Source organism: Oncorhynchus masou, chromosome 18 (genome assembly GCF_036934945.1).
Source record: "Oncorhynchus masou masou isolate Uvic2021 chromosome 18, UVic_Omas_1.1, whole genome shotgun sequence".
In the NCBI taxonomy this organism is placed as follows: Eukaryota; Metazoa; Chordata; class Actinopteri; order Salmoniformes; family Salmonidae; genus Oncorhynchus; species Oncorhynchus masou.
Window position 1 is genome coordinate 13,471,228 of NC_088229.1, and position 22,971 is coordinate 13,494,198.

General features: G+C 40.4%; 1 protein-coding gene across 1 annotated transcript in view; it reads left to right on the forward strand.

Annotated features, from left to right (window-relative positions):
• The window catches only part of LOC135559290 (neural cell adhesion molecule L1-like), a 32,493-nt gene extending 9,522 nt beyond the window's left edge, over positions 1 to 22,971 (forward strand). Inside the window, exons 12-24 of the mRNA XM_064993482.1 lie at positions 861 to 962; positions 2,915 to 3,112; positions 3,318 to 3,388; positions 3,797 to 4,019; positions 4,460 to 4,575; positions 5,509 to 5,725; positions 5,809 to 5,931; positions 7,977 to 8,150; positions 15,099 to 15,212; positions 15,507 to 15,656; positions 16,582 to 16,713; positions 17,753 to 17,825; positions 18,917 to 22,971. Of these exons, the coding sequence (XP_064849554.1) occupies positions 861 to 962; positions 2,915 to 3,112; positions 3,318 to 3,388; positions 3,797 to 4,019; positions 4,460 to 4,575; positions 5,509 to 5,725; positions 5,809 to 5,931; positions 7,977 to 8,150; positions 15,099 to 15,212; positions 15,507 to 15,656; positions 16,582 to 16,713; positions 17,753 to 17,825; positions 18,917 to 19,175 (1,952 nt within the window). The 3' untranslated portion in view covers positions 19,176 to 22,971. The remainder of the gene's footprint in view (positions 1 to 860; positions 963 to 2,914; positions 3,113 to 3,317; positions 3,389 to 3,796; positions 4,020 to 4,459; positions 4,576 to 5,508; positions 5,726 to 5,808; positions 5,932 to 7,976; positions 8,151 to 15,098; positions 15,213 to 15,506; positions 15,657 to 16,581; positions 16,714 to 17,752; positions 17,826 to 18,916) is intronic.

Genomic DNA, 22,971 nt, shown 5'->3' on the forward strand with positions numbered 1-22,971 from the left:
CACTCCAATGGCGGCGAGCTTCCACACCATTCCAATGGCGGCGAGCTTCCACACCACTCCAATGGCGGCGAGCTTCCACACCACTCCAATGGCGGCGAGCTTCCACACCACTCCAATGGCGGCGATACTTTTGTGTATATTGTTTGCTTAGAAAAATTTAGAAATGATTCGTTTTGGAAAGGCAGTGCAGGCTTAGTGGAGAGGGAATCGATGGGACAGCCAAGGAGAAACCAAAACAAACAACAGGCCCTCTTCAACAGCCCACCGGAGCTGCATCTCTGAATGGTCAGTCACTCCATTGGAGCTGCTTCTCTGAATGGTCAGTCACTCCATTGGAGCTGCTTCTCTGAATGGTCAGTCACTCCATTGGCATTCTCTCAACCAGCTTCATGAGGTAGTTACCTGGAATGCATTTCAATTAACAGGTGTGCCTTGTTAAATGTTAATTTGTCAATTGTCTTTCCTTAATGCGTTTGAGCCAATCAGTGACGACAGTTAAGTGTGTTCATAAATTCTCTCTGGAGTTCCAGAGTGCACCCCAGGCGTTCGTAAATTCAGAGCGTTGGAGCGTACAGAGGGCCGAGGAGTAGGGTTCATCAGAGCGTTCTGACCTTACAATGGCAGTCAAGCACCCAAGCTATCTAAAGTTAGTTAGCTGGCTTGCTAGCTACTTGCAGATACATATGAGAGAACACCTCACTCTGACCATTTTACTCACCCTAGCAGAGCTGATTAGGCTGTGCAAGGCAGAAACCAAAAGGTGCTCCGAGTGGGAGCCCCTGGACTGACTTTGGGAAATCCTGAATATGTTCTGTTAACGATGTCTTTAATATACCTCTCTGTGTTTCTCCCTCTTCCAGACCGTCCAGACCCCCCGACCCAGCTCCAGGTCTCTGACCCTAAGGACCGCAGTGTCACCCTGAGTTGGACCGCAGGAGATGACCACAACAGCCCTGTCATAGGTAGTCTAACAACCAACACACTGACACTAGAATGAACACAACGTGACCACAACCACCCTGCAGTAGGCTGACAACCAACACACTGACACTAGAATGACCACAACCAGTAGGCTCACAACCAAGCAGTAGGCTCACAACCAAGTCATGGAGACATAGCATGCACAGTTTGAGCTACTCCAGGAAGAGACGTTGCAGGCTAGCTCAATGCTGCACTCTCTTATTGAGTAATTCAAGTTGAAGGCCGACCGGGGTACTGCAGGCTTTCATTAGAAACACAATTCTCCTTATAACTTCTTCTCTGTGCATTTTTAAAATAATTAGTTCAAGGACATACATCTGGTACCATGATTGTAATTGATTTTCTATTTATTTACACAAAGATTGACCACGAAGTGTGCCATTTTTCAATTCACTATAATGTGCTGCTAACAATGCCTGCAGTACTGCGGTCGGCCTTGAACCTCCGTGGCTAAAATGAGATGAGTCAGTCATTCTCCCCTGCTCTCAACAGACATCCCTGACCTCATTTCAAATGGTATTTGTTTTAAATAGTCTACATGCTTTTGATTGAGCTTGCCTAGCTGGCCCAATGGAACCAATCAAACAGCCCCAATAGTGCTAACTGCAAACCCTGCCTATCTGTCACCTCAGGCAAGCTCAATCAAATGCTCAGAATTATTAGAACCCAGGTCTGATTGATACTACAGCCCTGTGATGCTTTAAACTACAAACCCATAGCTGTCCTATCATGTATCTCCCCTGGGAGAGTATTAGTTTCAGTGGAGATGACCACAGCTGTCCAGGCCTGAGACAGAATAGACACTGCTGCCTGACTTTGATAACATCACTTTGAGTTACCAACCCCATACCATACAATCATTATATCATCATATCTCTCCTGAGAGCACAAGTCTGTTTTCTCATTACATGGACTGAGTGATTTCTGCATTGTCATATATTACTTCATCTCTTCTGCTTAGTGGTTAAGTCATTGGACCATTGGACCCCTGCATTGTCACTGATTTTCTCTCTCTCTCTTCTCTCTCTTTTCTCTCGCTCTCTTCTCTCCTCTCTTTTCTCTCTCTTCTCTCCTCTTTTTTCTCTCTCTCTCTCTCTCTCTCTCTCTCTCTCTTCTCTCTCTCTCTCTCTCTTTTCTCTTTCATTTCTCTCTCTCTTTTCTCTTTCATTTCTCTCTCTCTCTTTTCTCTTTCATTTCTCTCTCTCTCTTTTCTCTTTCATTTCTCTCTCTCTCTTTTCTCTTTCATTTCTCTCTCTCTCACTTTTCTCTTTCATCTCTCTCTCTCTCTCTTTTCTCTTTCATTTCTCTCTCTCTCTCTTTTCTCTTTCATTTCTCTCTCTCTCTCTTTTCTCTTTCATTTCTCTCTCTCTCTCTCTTTTCTCTTTCATTTTTCTCTCTCTCTCTTTTCTCTTTCATTTTTCTCTCTCTCTCTCTTTTCTCTTCCTTTTCTCTCTCTCTCTCTTTTCTCTTTCATTTCTCACTCTCTCTCTTTTCTCTTTCATTTCTCTCTCTCTCTCTTTTCTCTTTCATTTCTCTCTCTCTCTCTTTTCTCTTTCATTTCTCTCTCTCTCTTTTCTCTTTCATTTCTCTCTCTCTCTTCTCTTTCTTTTCTCACTCTCTCTCTTTTCTTTTTCTTTTCTCTCTCTCTCTTTTCTCTTCCTTTTCTCTCTCTCTTTTCTCCTCTCTCTTCTCTCTCTTTCTCTCTTTTCTCTCACGCTCTCTTTTCTCTCCTCTCTCTTTTGTCTCTCTTTTGTCTTTTGTCTCGCTCTCTTTTTTCTCTCTCGCTCTCTTTTCTCTCGCTCTCTTCTCTTGCTCTCTCTTCTCTTTCTCTCTTCTCTCTTTTCTCTCTCTCTTTTCTATCTCCTCTCTTTTTCTCTCTCTTTCTTTTTCTCTCTCTCTCTCTCTCTTTTTTTTTCTCTCTCTCTCTCTCCAGTGTTTGTGGTGGAGTTTGAAGATGGTGACTCTAAGGAGCGGGGTTGGGAGGAGCTGAAGAGAGTCAGTGGAACTCATGAGAGCGTTACCATTTCTCTGCAACCATACATGTCCTACCGCTTCCGGGTCATCTCCATCAACAACATCGGGAAGAGTGACCCCAGCATGCCCTCTGACCTTCACAGCACCCCACCTCAAGGTTAGATATTATAATATATCAAAGTTAAATGTCAAGTAGAGATGAACCAGGCTAAATGTTCTAAATAATCCAATACATGGAACACATCTTTAATCGTTTAATAAAGCTTCCAAGCTTTAATCATTGAAAAAAACTTTAATCGTTTAATAAAACTTCCAAGCTTTAATGGTTTAATCAAGCTTGAATTATTCCAACCCCTCCACAGCTCCAGACAATAACCCAGAGAATGTGAGGAGTGAGTCTACAGACCCAGACACACTGGTCATCACATGGGAGGTGAGGCTTGTTAAATCAAATAAAGATATGTAACCCATTATTATTATTAGCTTTATTACAATTATTATTATCATTAATATTATTACTATCACTATCATTACTATTACTTTCATCATTATTGTTATCATTATTATCAATATTATATTATCATTATTATTATTACTATTATCATTACTATTGTTATCATTGTATTATCATTATTTATTATTATTATTACTATTATTATTATCATTATTACTATTATTATTGTCATGATTATTGTCATGATTATTATTATATAATGTATTATTGTTATTACCCTTACTATTATTGTCCCCTACCACCACACACTAGAACATTTTCAAAATATTTTTGTTATTATTGTGGGAAGGGCTGATTGGCTCATATCCCTGTATGTCACTGTCACAGGAGATGGACAGGCGTGTGTTTAACGGCCCAGAGTTCCACTACAAGGTGTTCTGGAAAAGGGTGGTAGGTGACACAACCTGGTACTCTGATGTCTCCACTGAGCCACCGTACATCGTCACTGAAGTGGGCAACTTCTCCGCCTTTCAAATCAAAGTTCAGGCTGCCAATCAGAAAGGAGATGGACCTGAGCTAGACCCTGTGACTGGTTACTCTGGAGAGGACAGTAAGATTTTGTTTTAGAATTCCCGCTTTCTGTAATTATCTCTCTCTCTCGCTACTGTGTTCTCTCCTCTCTTTCTGTAATGATCTCTCTCTCGCTACTGTGTTCTCTCCTCTCTTTCAGTAATGATCTCTCTCTCTCTCTGGCTACTGCGTTCTCTCCTGTCTTTCTGTAATGAAGAATAAAGACATTTCAAATGTCATATTATGTATATATACAGAGGTGTCTAACCCTCTCCCCTGAACACTCCCTCTGTTTCTGTCTCTCCCTCACTCTCATTTTCTCCTCTTATTCTCCCTCTAATGATGACCAATTAGTCTATTGTGTTCACCGGTAAACAATACAATAATAAACACTCAAGTGATTATGATGCTGAGCAAGATAATGATTGTATCTTTCTCTCCCCTCTCTGCATTTCTCTCTCCCCCCCCCTCTTCCTCCAGTCCCCCTGAAGGCTCCTCAGAATGTGACTATGGAGCTGCTCAACAGTTCAGCCATCAGGGTGACATGGGAACCAGGGAACGAAAAGACTGTCAGAGGACACCTGCTGGGATATAAGGTGACTTGCACCTTGTCCATGTTCAACTCCAGCTCTGGCACTGAAATAGCTTCTACTACAAGGGAGATACAATGACTGTCAATTTCCTGTCCCCTTTACTCCTTCCCCCCTCTGTGTGTCATATCAACATCAACATCATAACCATGACATTATGGCTACATAGAGCTTTACTCCTTCCCCCTCTGTGTCATATCCATCCATCATATCAACATCAACATCATAACCATGACATTATGGCTACATAGAGCTTTACTCCTTCCCCCCTCTGTGTGTCATATCAACATCAACATCATAACCATGACATTATGGCTACATAGAGCTTTACTCCTTCCCCCCTCTGTGTGTCATATCAACATCAACATCATAACCATGACATTATGGCTACATAGAGCTTTACTCCTTCCCCCCTCTGTGTGTCATATCAACATCAACATCATAACCATGACATTATGGCTACATAGAGCTTTACTCCTTCCCCCCTCTGTGTGTCATATCAACATCAACATCATAACCATGACATTATGGCTACATAGAGCTTTACTCCTTCCCCCCTCTGTGTGTCATATCAACATCAACATCATAACCATGACATTATGGCTACATAGAGCTTTACTCCTTCCCCCCTCTGTGTGTCATATCAACATCAACATCATAACCATGACATTATGGCTACATAGAGCTTTACTCCTTCCCCCCTCTGTGTGTCATATCAACATCAACATCATAACCACGACATTATGGCTACATAGAGCTTTACTCCTTCCCCCCTCTGTGTGTCATATCAACATCAACATCATAACCATGACATTATGGCTACATAGAGCTTTACTCCTTCCCCCTCCCCTCTAACCATGACATTATGGTCATATCAACATCAACATCATAACCATGACATTATGGCTACATAGAGCTTTATAACTTCTTCCCTCCCAGATCCACCTGCTGAGGTTTGGCTCCAGGGGCCACCACCAAGGCCGCAGGGCTAGAGAGCCAGACACCAGTGTTGAGGTGGAGACAGGGCCCAAAGAGGAGAAGAGGGTCCTGGGGGGACTCAGACCCTACTCTCACTACACCCTCACTGTCACTGTGTTCAACAGCAAGGGAGAGGGCCCCCCCTCCAAGACCCTGTCCTTTGAAACTGACGAGGGAGGTGAGAGAAAGGGAAAAGCAGGGGGGACAGTGTACACTGCAGTGGAAGGATACTCTAATCAAGCGTGCCTGTGTTCCTGTCAGCTCCTGGCCCCCCGATGTCCTTACGCCTGGACAGCCATGCAGGCACAGAGATGACCCTACACTGGACACCTCCTGCCCAACCCAACGGGGTTCTCAAAGGATACCTGCTGCAGTACCAGAGTGGTTACCTTACTACACCTCTCCCCCTTAACTGGCTATCTTTAATTAGACGAGGGTAGTCTAGTAATCTAGTGATGTGCCCTTGAGCAAGGCACTTAATCCTAATTACTCCTTTAAATGACTCAAATGTAAATATGTGTGTTCAACTGACTGTCATAGCAAGTTTACACATCGTGTCTGTTTCTCTGTCTTGTAAAAGACAACATTGCTACTTATTATCATATGGTATCACTGATCTATCTCTATCTCTGTTGTTTCTCAGTGACATATTGTTGATGTATTACCAGTCACTTCTAGAGATGGCTAGTGAATTATATATCAATCATATTCCATCAATCCATCAAGAAAAACCTACATAACGTTATAGACCCTTCCTCAAATTCTGTCAGAGACAAACCTACATAAGGTTATAGACCCTTCCTCAAATTCTGTCAGAGACAAACCTACATAATGTTATAGACCCTTCCTCAAATTCTGTCAGAGACAAACCTACATAACGTTATAGACCCTTCCTCAAATTCTGTGTCATAAGTTATAGACCCTTCCTTAAATTCTGTCAGACAAACCTACATAATGTTATATATAGACCCTTCCTCAAATTCTGTCAGAGACAAACCTACATAACGTTATAGACCCTTCCTCAAATTCTGTCAGAGACAAACCTACATAATGTTATAGACCCTTCCTCAACTATGTCAGAGACAAACCTACATAATGTTATAGACCCTTCCTCAAATTCTCATAATGTTATAGACCCTTCCTCAACTATGTCAGAGACAAACCTACATAATGTTATAGACCCTTCCTCAACTATGTCAGAGACAAACCTACATAATGTCAGAGACAAACCTACATTATAGACCCTTCCTCAAATTCTGTCAGAGACAAACCTATAAAATGTTATAGACTATTCCTCATAATGTTATAACTCAACTATGTCAGAGACAAACCTACATAATGTTATAGACTATTCCTCAACTATGTCAGAGACAAACCTACATAATGTTATAGACCCTTCCTCAACTATGTCAGAGACAAACCTACATAATGTTATAGACCATTCCTCAACTATGTCAGAGACAAACCTATAAAACGTTATAGACTATTTCTCAACTATGTCAGAGACAAACCTACATAATGTTATAGACTATTCCTCAACTATGTCAGAGACAAACCTACATAATGTTATAGACCCTTCCTCAAATTCTGTCAGAGACAAACCTACATAATGTTATAGACTATTCCTCAACTATGTCAGAGACAAACCTACATAATGTTATAGACCCTTCCTCAACTATGTCAGAGACAAACCTACATAATGTTATAGACCATTCCTCAACTATGTCAGAGACAAACCTATAAAACGTTATAGACTATTTCTCAACTATGTCAGAGACAAACCTACATAATGTTATAGACTATTCCTCAACTATGTCAGAGACAAACCTACATAATGTTATAGACTATTCCTCAACTATGTCAGAGACAAACCTACATAATGTTATAGACTATTCCTCAACTATGTCAGAGACAAACCTACATAATGTTATAGACCCTTCCTCAACTATGTCAGAGACAAACCTACATAATGTTATAGACCATTCCTCAACTATGTCAGAGACAAACCTACATAATGTTATAGACCCTTCCTCAACTATGTCAGAGACAAACCTACATAATGTTATAGACTATTCCTCAACTATGTCAGAGACAAACCTACATAATGTTATAGACCCTTCCTCAACTATGTCAGAGACAAACCTACATAATGTTATAGACCCTTCCTCAACTATGTTAGAGACAAACCTACATAATGTTATAGACTATTCCTCAAATTATGTCACAGACAAACGTTATTGACTGTTCTAGTCGACCTTTCCTCTCTCTGCCCCTATAGTCGTGAAGAGTAACGACAGCCCGATGCAGGTGGAGACCATAGATGACCACACTGATAGACAGACACACACACACACACACACACAAATAAGCACACACACACACACACACACACACACACACACCCTAACCTTCCTGTCTGTCCTCTGTAGTCGTAAAGAGTGACAGCCCGATGCAGGTGGAGACGATAGACGATCACAAGGTCACTCACCTGACCCTGAAGCAGTTGGACCCTCACAGCCGCTACCGCTTCTACCTGAGGGGGCGCACCTCGGCCGGGGACGGAGAGCCTATCACCAGGGAGGGAGCTACCACACTGGACGGAGGTAGTACTGCAGGAGGATTATTTATATGAACACACCGAGAGGGTTAACACTAACAGGTTGATTGATTGACAGCCCATCACCAGGCACCACACTGGACGAAGGCAGTACTGCAGGAGGATTAGAAGTAGAAAAACGGTTTTGTCTACACAATGTGGAAATGTGTCTCCCGGTTTCATACACATAAAACCCGACATTAAACCATAGTGTTTATTGGTGGATGTATCATGCTGTGGTGACATTAGCGCATAAGTAATATTACTGAGTGGTTTAACACTAAAAGGATGAACGAGATTCTAACTTGGTGATTCTCACGAAAATGGCACACAATTGAACTAAACATTTTCCACCATAATTCTTCTTGGATCACTAAGATTAGAATCTGTATTGATCTATTTCATAATTATTGTTATGTTTATTGACGAAATATTATGCATTCTACTACAATTTCCACAAATAGCAATGTCAAATTCTCATTACCGCAACAGTTTTTGAAGTCCAAAAAAGTTATTAACAGATCTAATATTTTTTTAACATTGCTTACATAACGAAAAGGCCTGAGGTAAACATACAATGAAAACAAATATATTTCTTATTTAACTATAAACTTTTACTTTGTCATTTATCTCATTAATGCAACACACAACCTTTTCTGAATCTTGCTTTTTTTTGTCAAAATGACTTATTATTTTTATGTACACATATTTGGATAAGGAACAAAAGGCACACCATCTGATTCAGCCAAAATGACTAAAGTGGACATTTATTTCTCCTAATATTTTCTAAATATTGGTGCTTATGACAATACTAAACAGGTTTTGGAGATGAGAATGTATGTTTTGGTAATGAGTGTTGCAAAGTTTGCCATTGAAGATCTGTACTGAGCTCTACTAGAGATTCATTAACCCAATACATCATCAAACATCATAAATCGCAAAATTTGACTTGCATAATACTGAAATCACTGATCTTAATAAAATTGACTAAAATACCCCTCATCTTAATTATAAGTACTGTAATCAGGGGTGAAAGTGGAATTAATTTCTTTGCACATTTTTTTTATACTCCAAAAATGACCGGGTAGCCTACTCTGCTGACACTGACAAACAGATGTTGTCTGATCCATATAATCGTCCTACGAAAAGGGGCGACACTTAGAATATGACGTCCATCTAACCTGTAGGAGGAAATTATTGTCCAAAAACAAACAAAAGTGGCATATACCAGGCGGTGTCAGAGGAAGGCCCCAAAAATTGTCAAAGACTCCAGTCACCAAAGTCATAGACTGTTCTCTCTGCTATCACATGGCAAGTGGTACCGGAGTGCCAAGTCTAGGTCCAAGAGGCTTCTTAACAGCTTCTAACAGCTTCTAAGCCATAAGTCTGCTGAACAATTAATCAAATGGCCACCCAGACTATTTGCATTGGCACCCCCCCCCCCCTTTGTTTTTACACTGCTGCTACTCTCTGTTTATTATCTATGCATAGTCACTATACCCCTACCTACATGTACAAATGACCTCGACTAACCTGTACCCCCACACATTGACTCAGTACCAGTATCCCCTGTATAGTGCCTCGTTATAGTCATTTTGCTGTGTTACTTAAAAAAATGTTTTTTAAAATAACTTTATTTAGTAAATATTTTCTTAACTCTATTTTCTTTAAACTGCATTGTTGGTTAAGGGCTTGTAAGTAACCATTTCACAGTATTTTATTTTATTTGAAGACAGTTTATATGCACACTTACCGGGGATATGGCTGATGTAAGATAGGCTATTGTTTGCTCCTTTAAATTAAGAATGTTGATAACTAAAAGACAGATTGGAGTCTTTCCATTGTCAACTCTATACAGCAACAGCCATTTGCTTTCCAAACAGTTTTTCCATGAATTTATTTTTAAATAATGAGATATGCCTGGCTGGGTCTTTATGCTTTTCACTGACAGACGCAACTTAACAATCATCTACACTGAACAAAAATATAAACACAACATGTGTGTTGGTCCAATGTTCCATGAGCTGAAAGAAAAAAATCCAAGAAAATGTTCCATCCTTACAAAAAGTTTATTTCTCAAAAATTTTGTTCACAAATTTGTTTACATCCCTGTTAGTGAGAAATGTCTCCATGGCCAAGATAATCCATCCACCTGACAGGTGTGGCTTATCAAGAAGCTGATTGAACAGCATGATCATTACACAGGTACACCTTGTGCTGGGGACAATAAAAGGCCAATTTAAAATGTGTAGTTTTGTCACACAACACAATGCGAGGGTGAGGAGTATTTATGTCTGTAATAAAGCCCTTTTGTGGGAGAAAACCCATTCTGATTGGCTGGGCCTGACTCCCCAGTGGCTGGGCCTAGCTGCGAAGTGGGTGGGCCTATGCCCTCCAAAGCCCACCCATGGCTGCACCCCTGCCCAGTCATGTGAAATCTATAGATTAGGGCCTAATTTATTTCAATTGACTGATTCCCTTATGAACTGTAACCCAGTAAAATCTTTTAAATCGTTGCATGTTGCATGAATATTTTTGTTCAGTATATTTGGTATTTGCTACACACGCTGCCCTTCCAACTATAGGCAATGCGATTTAAAACAATCTAAGAAGAAGCAAATGTTCCTCTGTGGCCAAATCATGCTTTCTGGTGTAGTAGCCTATTTTTTATTATTTTATTTTAGATTTCTGTATAGACAGGAATACGCTAATTAGGCTATATAATTTAATTCAATTTACTTTAGGGAAAGCTTCGCTTCTCCTAGCCTTATGGACACGCTGCCTACAGTATGCCTTTTAATGTGATGATGTTATGATGTTTTCATCCGATTGTCAATAACTTAACAAAGGCTGTAGGCCACACGCGCACTTTCGTTCACGTGCACTGTGCACACGCAATTTGATGAATGGAAACAGAAATAATTTATCCTACCAGTAGCGTAATGAAATTATGTGAATGTTGTGAGACCTACACTTGTAGCCTGAATTGATGGATCCACTGTTGTCCACGCGCACCTCGGTCTCCGCCACACATCTCCGCCTTGTCCGCGAGCGTCTCTACGGAAAGATGAGAGTTTCAATCCATAAATCTCGGCCACTCATCCCCGCCTTGACAAAGTGTAGGGTTCTTCTCAAACCACAACGCAATTTGAAGCGTATACCACAAAATATATCGCAAATTGTTCATGTTAATTAAATAATGGTGTATCAGCCTATATTTTTGGGGGCATGTTTTATTAATTGTGATCGCCTCACGTTTTACCGGTATGGCGTACCCCCACTATTTATTTTAATCTGTGTAATTACCCGCAAGTATTTTCAAACGTGGATTTAAGTATAAATAAGTCACTATAAAAAACGAATTTCTCCAAGGCCTTTACAGGCAATGTTGGTGTAATAATGACATGGATATGTGTGGTTCCAAGGTATTTTAGATGCATTTCAAAATTGAATGGGATCCTAAGGATAAATCACATAACATGATATGCCTATAAAATACTTAAATATGTGGGATATGGACCAAAACTGTCTTGGGATATCAGACGACAGTATAGGTCAGCGCTAAAAGAGGTGCACCTGTCAAAATCTCCTCCATTAAGTGGCAGGTTTGCTCTTTGCTGAAACACAAAGTCCATATTGTGGCTTCAAGTAAATTAAATGTGCATTTCTCGACAACCCCTACTTAATCAAATAACTGATGTTTCACAAAAAAAAGCTATACAATAGGTGTAAGCAGTGGGCCTTGTGAATAATTAAAGTTACCAGCACATGCCCTGACTTTACATTATAATGAGCTTATTATCATTACTTAAATTAAGGTTCTCATGACTGAAACAGACCGAAAAATGATGCGGAAATTAGAAACCTAAAAATGATGCGGAAATTAGTAATGTGTGTTTTGGTAATGAAAGGCCCTTCGCTCAATTTTCAGGTTTTATTTTTTAATTTTACCTTTATTTAACTAGGCAAGTCAGAAGAACATATTCTTGAACATATTCTTGTTTTCAATGACGGCCTAGGAACAGTGGGTTAACTGCCTGTTCAGGGGCAGAATGACAGATTTGTACCTTGTCAACTCGGGGGTTTGAACTTGCAACCTTCCGGTTACTAGTCCAACGCTCGAACCACTGCCGCTACCCTAATAGGAGACAGCCATTATGAGTCAGCAAACAATTGACCACATCACTAAAGCCCATTCAGGCCTCCACGTTGGTAAGGTAATAATTCTCTAAGTTTTTCTCAATTTGAGCTTTTTAGTAATTTCGGCAATAAGAAGGTCAAGTGTCGTAAAGGGGTTGTTTTGAGAATAAGATTCTCATTCTGAAGGCATATAGGTGACTACATGAAATGAACTTGTGCTCATCTAAGGACTACTCCTCTAGATGATGCATCATGGGTGAATAAATGAAATGAACTTGTGATCATCTAAGGACTACTCCTCTAGCTGATGCATCATGGGTGAATAAATGAAATGAACTTGTGCTCATCTAAGGACTACTCCTCTAGATGATGCATCATGGGTGAATAAATGAAATGAACTTGTCATCTCATAGATGATGTATCATGGGTGGAAATGAACTACTCCTAGATGATGTATCATGGGTGAATAAATGAAAGCTGATGCATCATGGGTGAATAAATGAAATGAACTTGTGTATCATCTAAGAAATGAACTTGTGCTCTCTAGCTGATGCATCATGGGTGAATAAATGAAATGAACTTGTGCTCATCTAAGGACTACTCTCTAAATTAAATGAACTTGTGCTCATAAGGACTATCTAGATGATGCATCATGGGTGAATAAATTAAATGAACTTGTGCTCATCTAAGGACTACTCCTCTAGATGATGTATCATGGGTGAATAAATTAAGAACTTGTGCTCATCTAAGGACTACTCCTCTAGATGATGCATCATGGGTGAATAAATTAAATGAACTTGTGCTCATCTAAGGACTACTCCTCTAGATGATGTATCATGGGTGAATAAATTAAATGAAATCTAAATGAATCTTGTGCTCATCTATGAATTTTGTCTTGCAGCTTTTTGCTCTATGTTGCTCTGTCTGTATGCTACGTCTTGCTTGATGCTATGTCTTGCTTGTTCTATGTTGCTATTGTCTATATTGTAATTGTTTTTAATAACCTGTACTGCGGTTGAAAATTAGCCGGCTGGCTAAAACCGGCACTTTTACTGAAACGTTGATTAATGTGCACTGTCCCTGTAAAAATACAAAAAAAAAAAAAAAAAAAAATGAACTTGTGCTCATCTAAGCACTACTCCTCTAGATGATGTATCATGGGTGAATAAATTAAATGAACTTGTGCTCATCTAAGGACTACTCCTCTAGATGATGTATCATGGGTGAATAAATTAAATGAACTTGTGCTCATCTAAGGACTACTCCTCTAGCTGATGCATCATGGGTGACTACATGAAATTAACTTGTGCTCATCTAAGGACTACTCCTCTAGATGATGCATCATGGGTGAATAAATGAAATGAACTTGTGCTCATCTAAGGACTACTCCTCTAGATGATGTATCATGGGTGAATAAATGAAATGAACTTGTGCTCATCTAAGGACTACTCCTCTAGATGATGTATCATGGGTGAATAAATTAAATGAACTTGTGCTCATCTAAGGACTACTCCTCTAGATGATGTATCATGGGTGAATAAATGAAATGAACTTGTGCTCATCTAAGGACTACTCCTCTAGATGATGTATCATGGGTGAATAAATGAAATGAACTTGTGCTCATCTAAGGACTACTCCTCTAGCTGATGTATCATGGGTGAATAAATGAAATGAACTTGTGCTCATCTAAGCACTACTCCTCTAGATGATGTATCATGGGTGAATAAATGAAATAGCGCTGGTCCCTAGCTGTGTGTTGCCGCTTTCCATGTTGTCTGTTGTCTGTAGCTTGTGAGGTGTGGAAACACTTTGTTGCTTTTATGAATTTTGTCTTGCAGCTTTTTGCTCTATGTTGCTCTGTCTGTATGCTACGTCTTGCTTGTCCTATGTTGCTATGTCTTGCTTGTTCTATGTTGCTATTGTCTATATTGTAATTGTTTTTAATAACCTGTCCAGGGACTGCGGTTGAAAATTAGCCGGCTGGCTAAAACCGGCACTTTTACTGAAACGTTGATTAATGTGCACTGTCCCTGTAAAAATACAAAAAAATAAATAAAAAATGAACTTGTGCTCATCTAAGCACTACTCCTCTAGATGATGTATCATGGGTGAATAAATTAAATGAACTTGTGCTCATCTAAGGACTACTCCTCTAGATGATGTATCATGGGTGAATAAATTAAATGAACTTGTGCTCATCTAAGCACTACTCCTCTAGATGATGTATCATGGGTGAATAAATTAAATGAACTTGTGCTCATCTAAGGACTACTCCTCTAGATGATGTATCATGGGTGAATAAATGAAATGAACTTGTGCTCATCTAAGGACTACTCCTCTAGATGATGTATCATGGGTGAATAAAACTTTGATTGGAATTTTTACAGCAACTTGAAAAAGTGTTATGTAATGAGAAACAAACACACTGTGTTTTTATGTAAGAAATATTATAGTTGGAAATGGAAACTTCAACTAGTATACCATTTGTATGATTTATGGACAAACAACAGCAACATATTTTGTGTTTTATTCAGTTAAGTTTGGTTTTTCTAAGGTAAAATTGTATAAAATGATCAGATAATTTAATCTGGATGCATTTTGGTAATGAGAATTTGGGGTGAAATCTGTACAAAATTATTGTAAAAATATTTAAGCTATTTCAAATAACATACTGCACCATAAACTAGGCATCTTAGTCTTTAGAATGATAACTGATTGTTGCAGATGCATCATGGTTTTCTAACTCAATTCGCTACTGCCATGGTTACAACTGGTTCCATTAGAATCACCCTAAACCCTTCTCAACCCATTCCAGCTCCTCCGTCCAACATCAGCTTGTATGTAGGAGAGCAGTCTGTTAACCTGAGCTGGGTGCCAGGACAGAGACAGAGGAGTGTGAGCTTCCAGGTCCAGTACCTCAACAAGCAAGGTATGTATGAGCTCTGTGTGTGCATGTGGCCGTGCAGGTACAGTACCTCAACAAGAACATACACTACCAGCTGACCAACAGTATACCTGTGGAAACACCAAACACACTTGTAACTGACAGTAAACGTGAAATTTAAACATAGTCGCTCTGGAGGAGACGGACATGTTGTTAAAATAAAAATCTGTAAATATAACTTCACTCCCCTGCCTGTAAAAACAAGAAGGAAAAATATATATTTTTTATTATATTTCTATTTCTATGTCTAAACAAATCAAGTGGTTATTTTGTCTTCAGACGGTGGGAAGTGGAAGCAGTCTGAGAAGCTGAACTCGTCTGCATCATTCTACCAGCTGAAAGGCCTGACCCCGGGGTCACAGTACCGCCTCAGATTCACCTTCAGCAACAACACCTTCTGGGAGACTGAGATCACCACAAAGGGAGCAGGTACCGGAGGCAGTAATATATATATATATATTCTGGGAGACTGAAACCGAGGGATTGGTAGGAATCCCAGGCTGTACACACACCTAGACGCAGACACACACACACACACACACACACACACACACACACACACACACACACACACACACACACACACACACACACACACACACAGACACACACACACACACACACACACACACACACACACACACACACACACACACACACACACACACACACACACAGTTACTTGTGGGGACACACAAGTATACTTGTGTAATCTTGTGGGGACACACAATTCAGTCCCATTCAAAATCTTATTTTCCCTAACCTAAAAAACTTACCTTAACCCTAAAACTAACCCTTCTGGTCCCCACAAGTATAGTTAAACACGTCCCCACACGCGTCCGTCCCTGAGATCAGAGGGAGCAGGTACTGGAGCATAGCCTGTACACACACACACACGCACACACACACACACACACACATACAGACACGCACAGCAAAACAGCTTCTCCTTTGGGCCTCCCCTGCCTACATCTGACAGTGTACAGCAGCACTCTGCTATTGTTGGAAGTGCTTTGCTTTGAAATGTCCTACATGAAAGAGACTAGATGGCAAGACGTTCAGAGGCCAAATGAAGTGCTCCATTAGTAGTATTTGTTTGGGGAATTGGACTGTATTTCCTACATCCTTAGTGTAATGTATGTTAGGTTATGTCTGTGTGAGTGTGTGTATCGACTGAGCCACAGTGCGTGTGCGCTCCATACCCACCCTCTCTTCTTAATCTCTTCTCTTCCTTTCATCCTTCCTTTCATCCCCCCACGTCTCTCTACGATCCCTTGCTATGACCCTCTCTCCCTTTCACTCAACCTCTGTCCATTCCCATCTGCCCTCCCTCCCTCCCTCCCTCCTTATGTAGGGGTGATGGATGTGCAGACAGGCTTTGCTACTCAGGGCTGGTTTATTGGGCTCGTGAGCGCCATCGTGCTGTTGCTGCTGGTGCTGCTCATCCTCTGCTTTATCAAGAGAGGCAAAGGGGGAAAGTATTCAGGTAGGTGTAAATATAACACCACCAGATACCAGACAAACCACCTCAGGTCTAACACACCACATAGACTGTAGAATGTAGTTTCTAACAAACCACATATACTGTAGAATGTAGTTTCTAATAAACCACATATAATGTAGAATATAGTTTCTAACAAACCACATATACTGTAGAATATAGTTTCTAACAAACCACATATACTGTAGAATATAGTTTCTAACAAACCACATATAATGTAGAATATAGTTTCTAACACACCACACATACTGTAGAATATAGTTTCTAATAAACCACATATACTGTAGAATATAGTTTCTAATAAACCACATATACTGAAGAATGTAGTTTCTAACACACCACATATAAAAGATGGTAGGTAAATAGCCTTGCAGGAGCCTTGGCTGTTTCTATAGTTTGAGGCAGCTTGATGTACAAGTACACCTCCTGGACAGGATGCTAGTCAATCACAGGGCCTTAGCCCCAATCTATCTCCTTAATGCTGAGTGCCAAGCAAAGATGCATCAGGTCCCATTTTTAGTCTTTGGTATGACTCGGCCGGGAATAAAACTTCCAATATCAGGGCGGACACTCCAACCGAGTTGGGCCATACCAGATTGTTTCTGAGAAACCCTATATGTCAGGGAGTTTCTGACAAATCACATGATATGTAGCAGACCAGGCAGCTCTAAAAAAACACAACACATTCTCTATATTGTTGTGCTGCTAGTTCACTAACTGGCCAGCGTCTATGGCATTACCAAAACCTCAGCCAGCCACTAGCTTAGAAAGGACATTCTACTGATTAATGAACAGATACCAAAATTCAATTATCTCTCTTTCTCTGTCTCTTTCTCTCTCTCTCTCTCTCTCTCTGTCTCTTTCTCTCTCTCTCTCCGTCTCTCTCTCTCTCTCCCTCCCTGTCGCGCTCTCTTTCTGTCTCTCTCTCTCTTTCTGTCTCTCTCTCTCTCCCTGTCTCTGTGTCTGTCTCTGTCTGTCTCTCTCTCTCTCTCTCTCTCTCTCTCTGTCTCTGTCTCTCTCTCAGTCAAAGATAAGGAGGAGGGTCAGGTAGACTCTGAGGCGCGCCCTATGAAGGATGAAACATTCGGAGAGTACAGGTTGGCCTGTCTAATCAGACGATATACTGATTATTAGGCATTGATCATGTATTAATATTCCTTCAAACCTGTAGATTATATAATTGTTGAATATTAGTTAAAAAGATAGTTTACCCAAGTTCCAAAATGACATTGGTTTCCTTACCTTGTAAGCAGTCTTTGGACAAGGTAAGACAGCGATCCATGGTTTGGCTTTGTTTACCTGGCTGCTGTCATGAAAATGCAAAAAATAAAATAATAATAACAATAAAAACAAACAATGCAAGTCAATACCCCGCAAATTAGCATGTTTTAAATGTCAACATGATCGCTTTGATTCCCTGTTTGAAAAGATATGTGCGTTTTATCCCAGTGTCCTGTGTTCATTACTGTTCCTCTCTCCCATAATGCTTTCCCCTGCTTTGCCAGATCTCTTGAGAGGTATGCTGTAAGGTGCTCTACTCTGCATGCCTTTCCTGCAACTGAGTCCAAATAGTCTATGTTTTTTCTAGAGGCTCTCCCATGTATCCTCTTCTTTTCCCAGTATACCTAGCCAATACCCTTCCTATGGCTATGTGATACAATACAATGACTGACATTGGTATGTAAACCGCACAGGAGGTTGGTGGCACCTTAATTGGGGAGGACGGGCTCGTGGTAATGGCTGGAGCGGAATCAGTAGAATGGTATCAAATACATCAAACACATAGTTGTGGCGGCAGGGTAGCCTTAATGGTTAGAGAGTTGGATTAGTAACCAGAAGGTTGCAAGTTCAAACCCCCAAACTGACAAGGTACAAATCTGTCGTTCTGCCCCTGAACAGGCAGTTAACCCACTGTTCCTAGGCCGTCATTGAAAATAAGAATTTGTTCTTAACTGACTTGCCTAGTTAAATAAAGGTCAAAAAAAAAAAATGGTTTGATGTCATTCCATTCGCTCCATTATTATGAGCCGTCATCCCCTCAGCAGCCTCCACTGGTGAACCACCCACACATAGTAACTCTCCCACCTACCAACCTCCTTTCATCCCCCTCTTTCTTTCTATACCTCTCTATCCGTCTTTCTCTACCCCCCCTCTCTCTCTCCCCACAATTTCTCCCTCCATCCTGTAGTGACAACGAGGAGAAGCGGACAGCCAGCCAACCATCTCTGTGTGATGAGAGCAAACTGTGTATCAGTGACGACAACCTGGATGGCTATAACAATGGTAGCATTGCTGTCACCGAGGTGACCATGGAAGACTCCCTGGTCAGCCAGTACAGCCGACCCAGCGAAGCCACCCCGGACCCGGGCACACTGCAGGACAGCTCCCCCCTCAATCCCAACACCACCACCAATGGCCTGCCCAACTCGGCCGCCATTTTAGATTAGGCTAGTTAGTTAGAGGTGACCGTTTTAGATAATCCCGTTGCCTTAGTAACTGTTTATCTGTTAGACCAAGATATCTCTGTCAACTACAGTATAACATGTCAACAATATAAACATGTCCACTGCCCACACACTCCTAGCTATCTCTAACATCTATCTAGCTATCTACTTGACTGACTTTTCCATTGATAAGATCACTGACTATATGATCAATATACTACTGACCATTCAGAAGCATCTGTTATTCTACAATGTTATCTATCTAGCCATATACAGTATTATAGATATGTACAACATGTTCATTATGAGTTCCAGTGCCTACTGGCCCTCAACACAGAGCACCAGATTACATCCTTACTCTAGTCCTCTCTCCTCTTCTACTCTACTCCACTCTTATCTACTCTATTCCTCTTTTATCCACTCTGCTCCTCTCTTATCTACTCCTCTCTTATCTACTCTATTCCTCTCTTATCTACTCTACTCCTCTCTAATCTATTCTACTCCTCTCTTATCTACTCTACTCCTATCTACTCTACTCCTCTCTTATATACTTTACTCCACTCTTATCTACTCTACTCAACTCTTATCTACTCATATCTACTCTAATCCTCTGTTATCTACTCTACTCCCATCTACTCTACTCCTCTCTTATATACTCTACTCCACTCTTATCTACTCTACTCCACTCTTATCTACTCTACTCCACTCTTATCTACTCTCCTCCACTCTTATCTACTCATATCTACTCTACTCCTCTCTTATCTACTCTACTCCACTCTTATCTACTCATATCTACTCTACTCCTCTCTTATCTACTCTACTCCACTCTTATCTACTCTACTATACTCCTCTTCTCCTCTGTACTCTACTCTACCCCTCTTCTCCTCTCTACTCTTATCTACTCCTCTCCTCTCTAATCTACTCTACTCCTCTCTTATCTACTCTACTCCTCTCTTATCTACTTCTCTCTTATCTACTCTACTTTACTCATCTTCCCCTCTCTACTCTACTCCTCTCCTCTTATTTACTCTTATTTACTCTACTCTAATCTACTCCACTCTAATCTACTCCTCTCTACTCTAATCTACTCCTCTCTACTCCACTCCTCTTCTCTACTCTAATCTACTCCTCTCTTCTCTACTCTACTCCTCTCTTCTAATCTACTCCTCTCTACTCTTCTCTATTCTAATCTACTCCTTTCTCTATTCTAATCTACTCCTCTCTACTCTACTGTACTCTACTCCTCTCTACTTTACTGTACTCTACTCTCGCCTTTTCACCACAAGAGTGACTTCATTATTGGTATGATATTGTAATTTATATATAGACCTCTAGCTTTCTGTATCTATTCTGTCTGTCTCTTTCTACGGTGTATTAAACTGTCAGCTGATAAATGTAATCTTTCCCATACCTCTTCATGTCATAGTATAGCATAACATAACACTATTACACGCTATAATGTGTGGTAGGGAGCAGTAGTTCTGTATATTTACAGTTAGCTGGTAGTAAAATACACAGATTCTCTCTATCTTTCAAGCCATGAACAATGCACGCTGGCAATCCAAAACAGGCTTACCTGATCAGCAGATTGGGCTGAAAGGCATATGCGTAGATTGGTTGCTTTATGCATCTAATGTGTAGAATGTGTTCTTTGTAGGGCTGAGTAGAACTAATATTTACATGCCAAAAACACTTTGTTTTGAATTAGACAATGGTAAGAATGATGACAAGAAGTAGACAGAAACAAGCATTTAGAGGAGAACAGAGGTATCTCTCCAGAGAGGAACGAGACCGAAAAAGATCATGTTTTTTTAAATGTCGCTCTGAATGTAAATACAACCCAAAATATTGTTATTTATCGATGAGTTTGTTGGATAAAAATGTGTGTTTTAAGTTTACTTTAAAGTTGACTTAAAAATACATTTCATTTGTGTTTTGTAACAACGAACCGATGAATGAATACTTGTTTTGAAGGTGATGACGGTGATTTGGCTGTTAAAACAAATATTCAATAGTACGGAAAAAAACTAAAAGGAAAAAAATGTATCTTCACACCATTTCATGTTGCAAACGCTCAAAAAGAAAACTAAAAATATACATTTTACATCACTACTAGTAGAAGTGCGCATGTGAGATTTGGTTCTGGGTGTCGAGATTAATCAGTAGCTAATGTCATTTTAAAATATACAATAGAATCAAAACCCACCTATTGAAAGCAGAGGTTAAAAAGTAGGCTAATGTTCCTCATGTACATCAATGTTTTGTTTCCTGACTTTTATAGTGTCCCTTTGCAGTCCAGTTTACATTTACTGTTTGAAAATGCAATTTATTCCCTATGTAGTGCACTAATTATGGGACTAGGTTGCCATTTCATACACTTTTTGTGCTGAGGCAGTGTGATGATGAGGCAAGGAGGGATGCAGTGAGCTAGCTTGTGATGAAGCACCACAGGGAGCATATGCAATGTGCTGGCTCTGCTCTCACTGCTCACCCAGTCAATCTAGCCTACCGTCTATTCTGAGACAGACCCAGGTTCAAATAAGATTATTTTTATTTCAAAGAAGAGTTTGATTGGGCCTGCCTGGATCGCCGGAGACCAATGTTTGCACTTTTGGGACTACTCTATTTGTTCCATTGTGCCAGGCAATCTCAATCAAGCACAGCTTGAAGTATTTGAGAAAGGGTGAATACTATTTGAACCCAGGTCTGACTGCAAGCCAAACCGTTACTGTTCAGTGCATCCCCAGGGAGATGGGATAGAGAAAGTGGGATTGTCTCTGGCTTGGCAGAAAGACAGTGGGTCTGAACGAGAGGTTTGAGTGAGCCCAGCTCCCTGTAGTTTGCTGTTACAGACACACTCAGGACACTCATATGGGAATGAGAAAATTAAGTAATATGCCAGTTATTCTATCACGACTATGGATTGCGTCACAAATGGCTCCCTATATAGTGCACTACTTATGACCAGAGCCCTTTGTGTTCAGAGAAATAACCATATGCCCTGGTCAAAAGTGCACTATATGGGGAAATAGTGTGCCAATAGAGCTGCTAACCATCTGTGTTTATCATAGTGTGATTTCAGGACAAATGTTTGCTTTGAATGAGTGAACTACTGAACACACAGATACTCACTCTACTGCCTGCCAGCCTGCCTGCCTATATATCTATCTGGCTTTGCTTTGCTTCTTACGTGGTCAGTGAGGAGATTGTCTAAGCCAGACTTAGCGCCAGCGTTTGTTTTTTCCCCTCTGTTACTTTCCTTTCCTGTTTTTTATACTTACAACATAAAAGCAAATAAAAAAGTGAATAAGAATTGCATATAGAGGAGAATGACAGCAACAGCTTATTTTAGGACATGACATTCATGGATTTATATTTGTGATGGAGGGAGGGGAAGGACACTATGTACACTATGTATTTCACTGCCTGAAGAAAGACAGAATGCCTCTGTGTGCTTTGTTTGGGGTGCAACACTGGTAAAATGGATTTGGGGGACTGGAAGGTACAGTAGTGAATTCACACCCTGGTCCCAGATCTGTTTGGGTTGTATAGCAAACTATGGTTGTTATCATGCTAAAGTCGTAGGAGTTGGCAAGACAGTACAAACCGATCTGGGACTGGGCTAGTGTGCTCGTGCCATTGGTTGAGACTGAAGTGAAGTGGGTTGGGATCACTGTATGGAGGGGGTCTTGTACTGTATGTTATGGGCCCAATGACAATGTAACTATCTGCATTATGAATCAGCTACTTGTAACTAAATATGTGATTGTTTAAATAAAAAGAACTTGGAACAATCTGA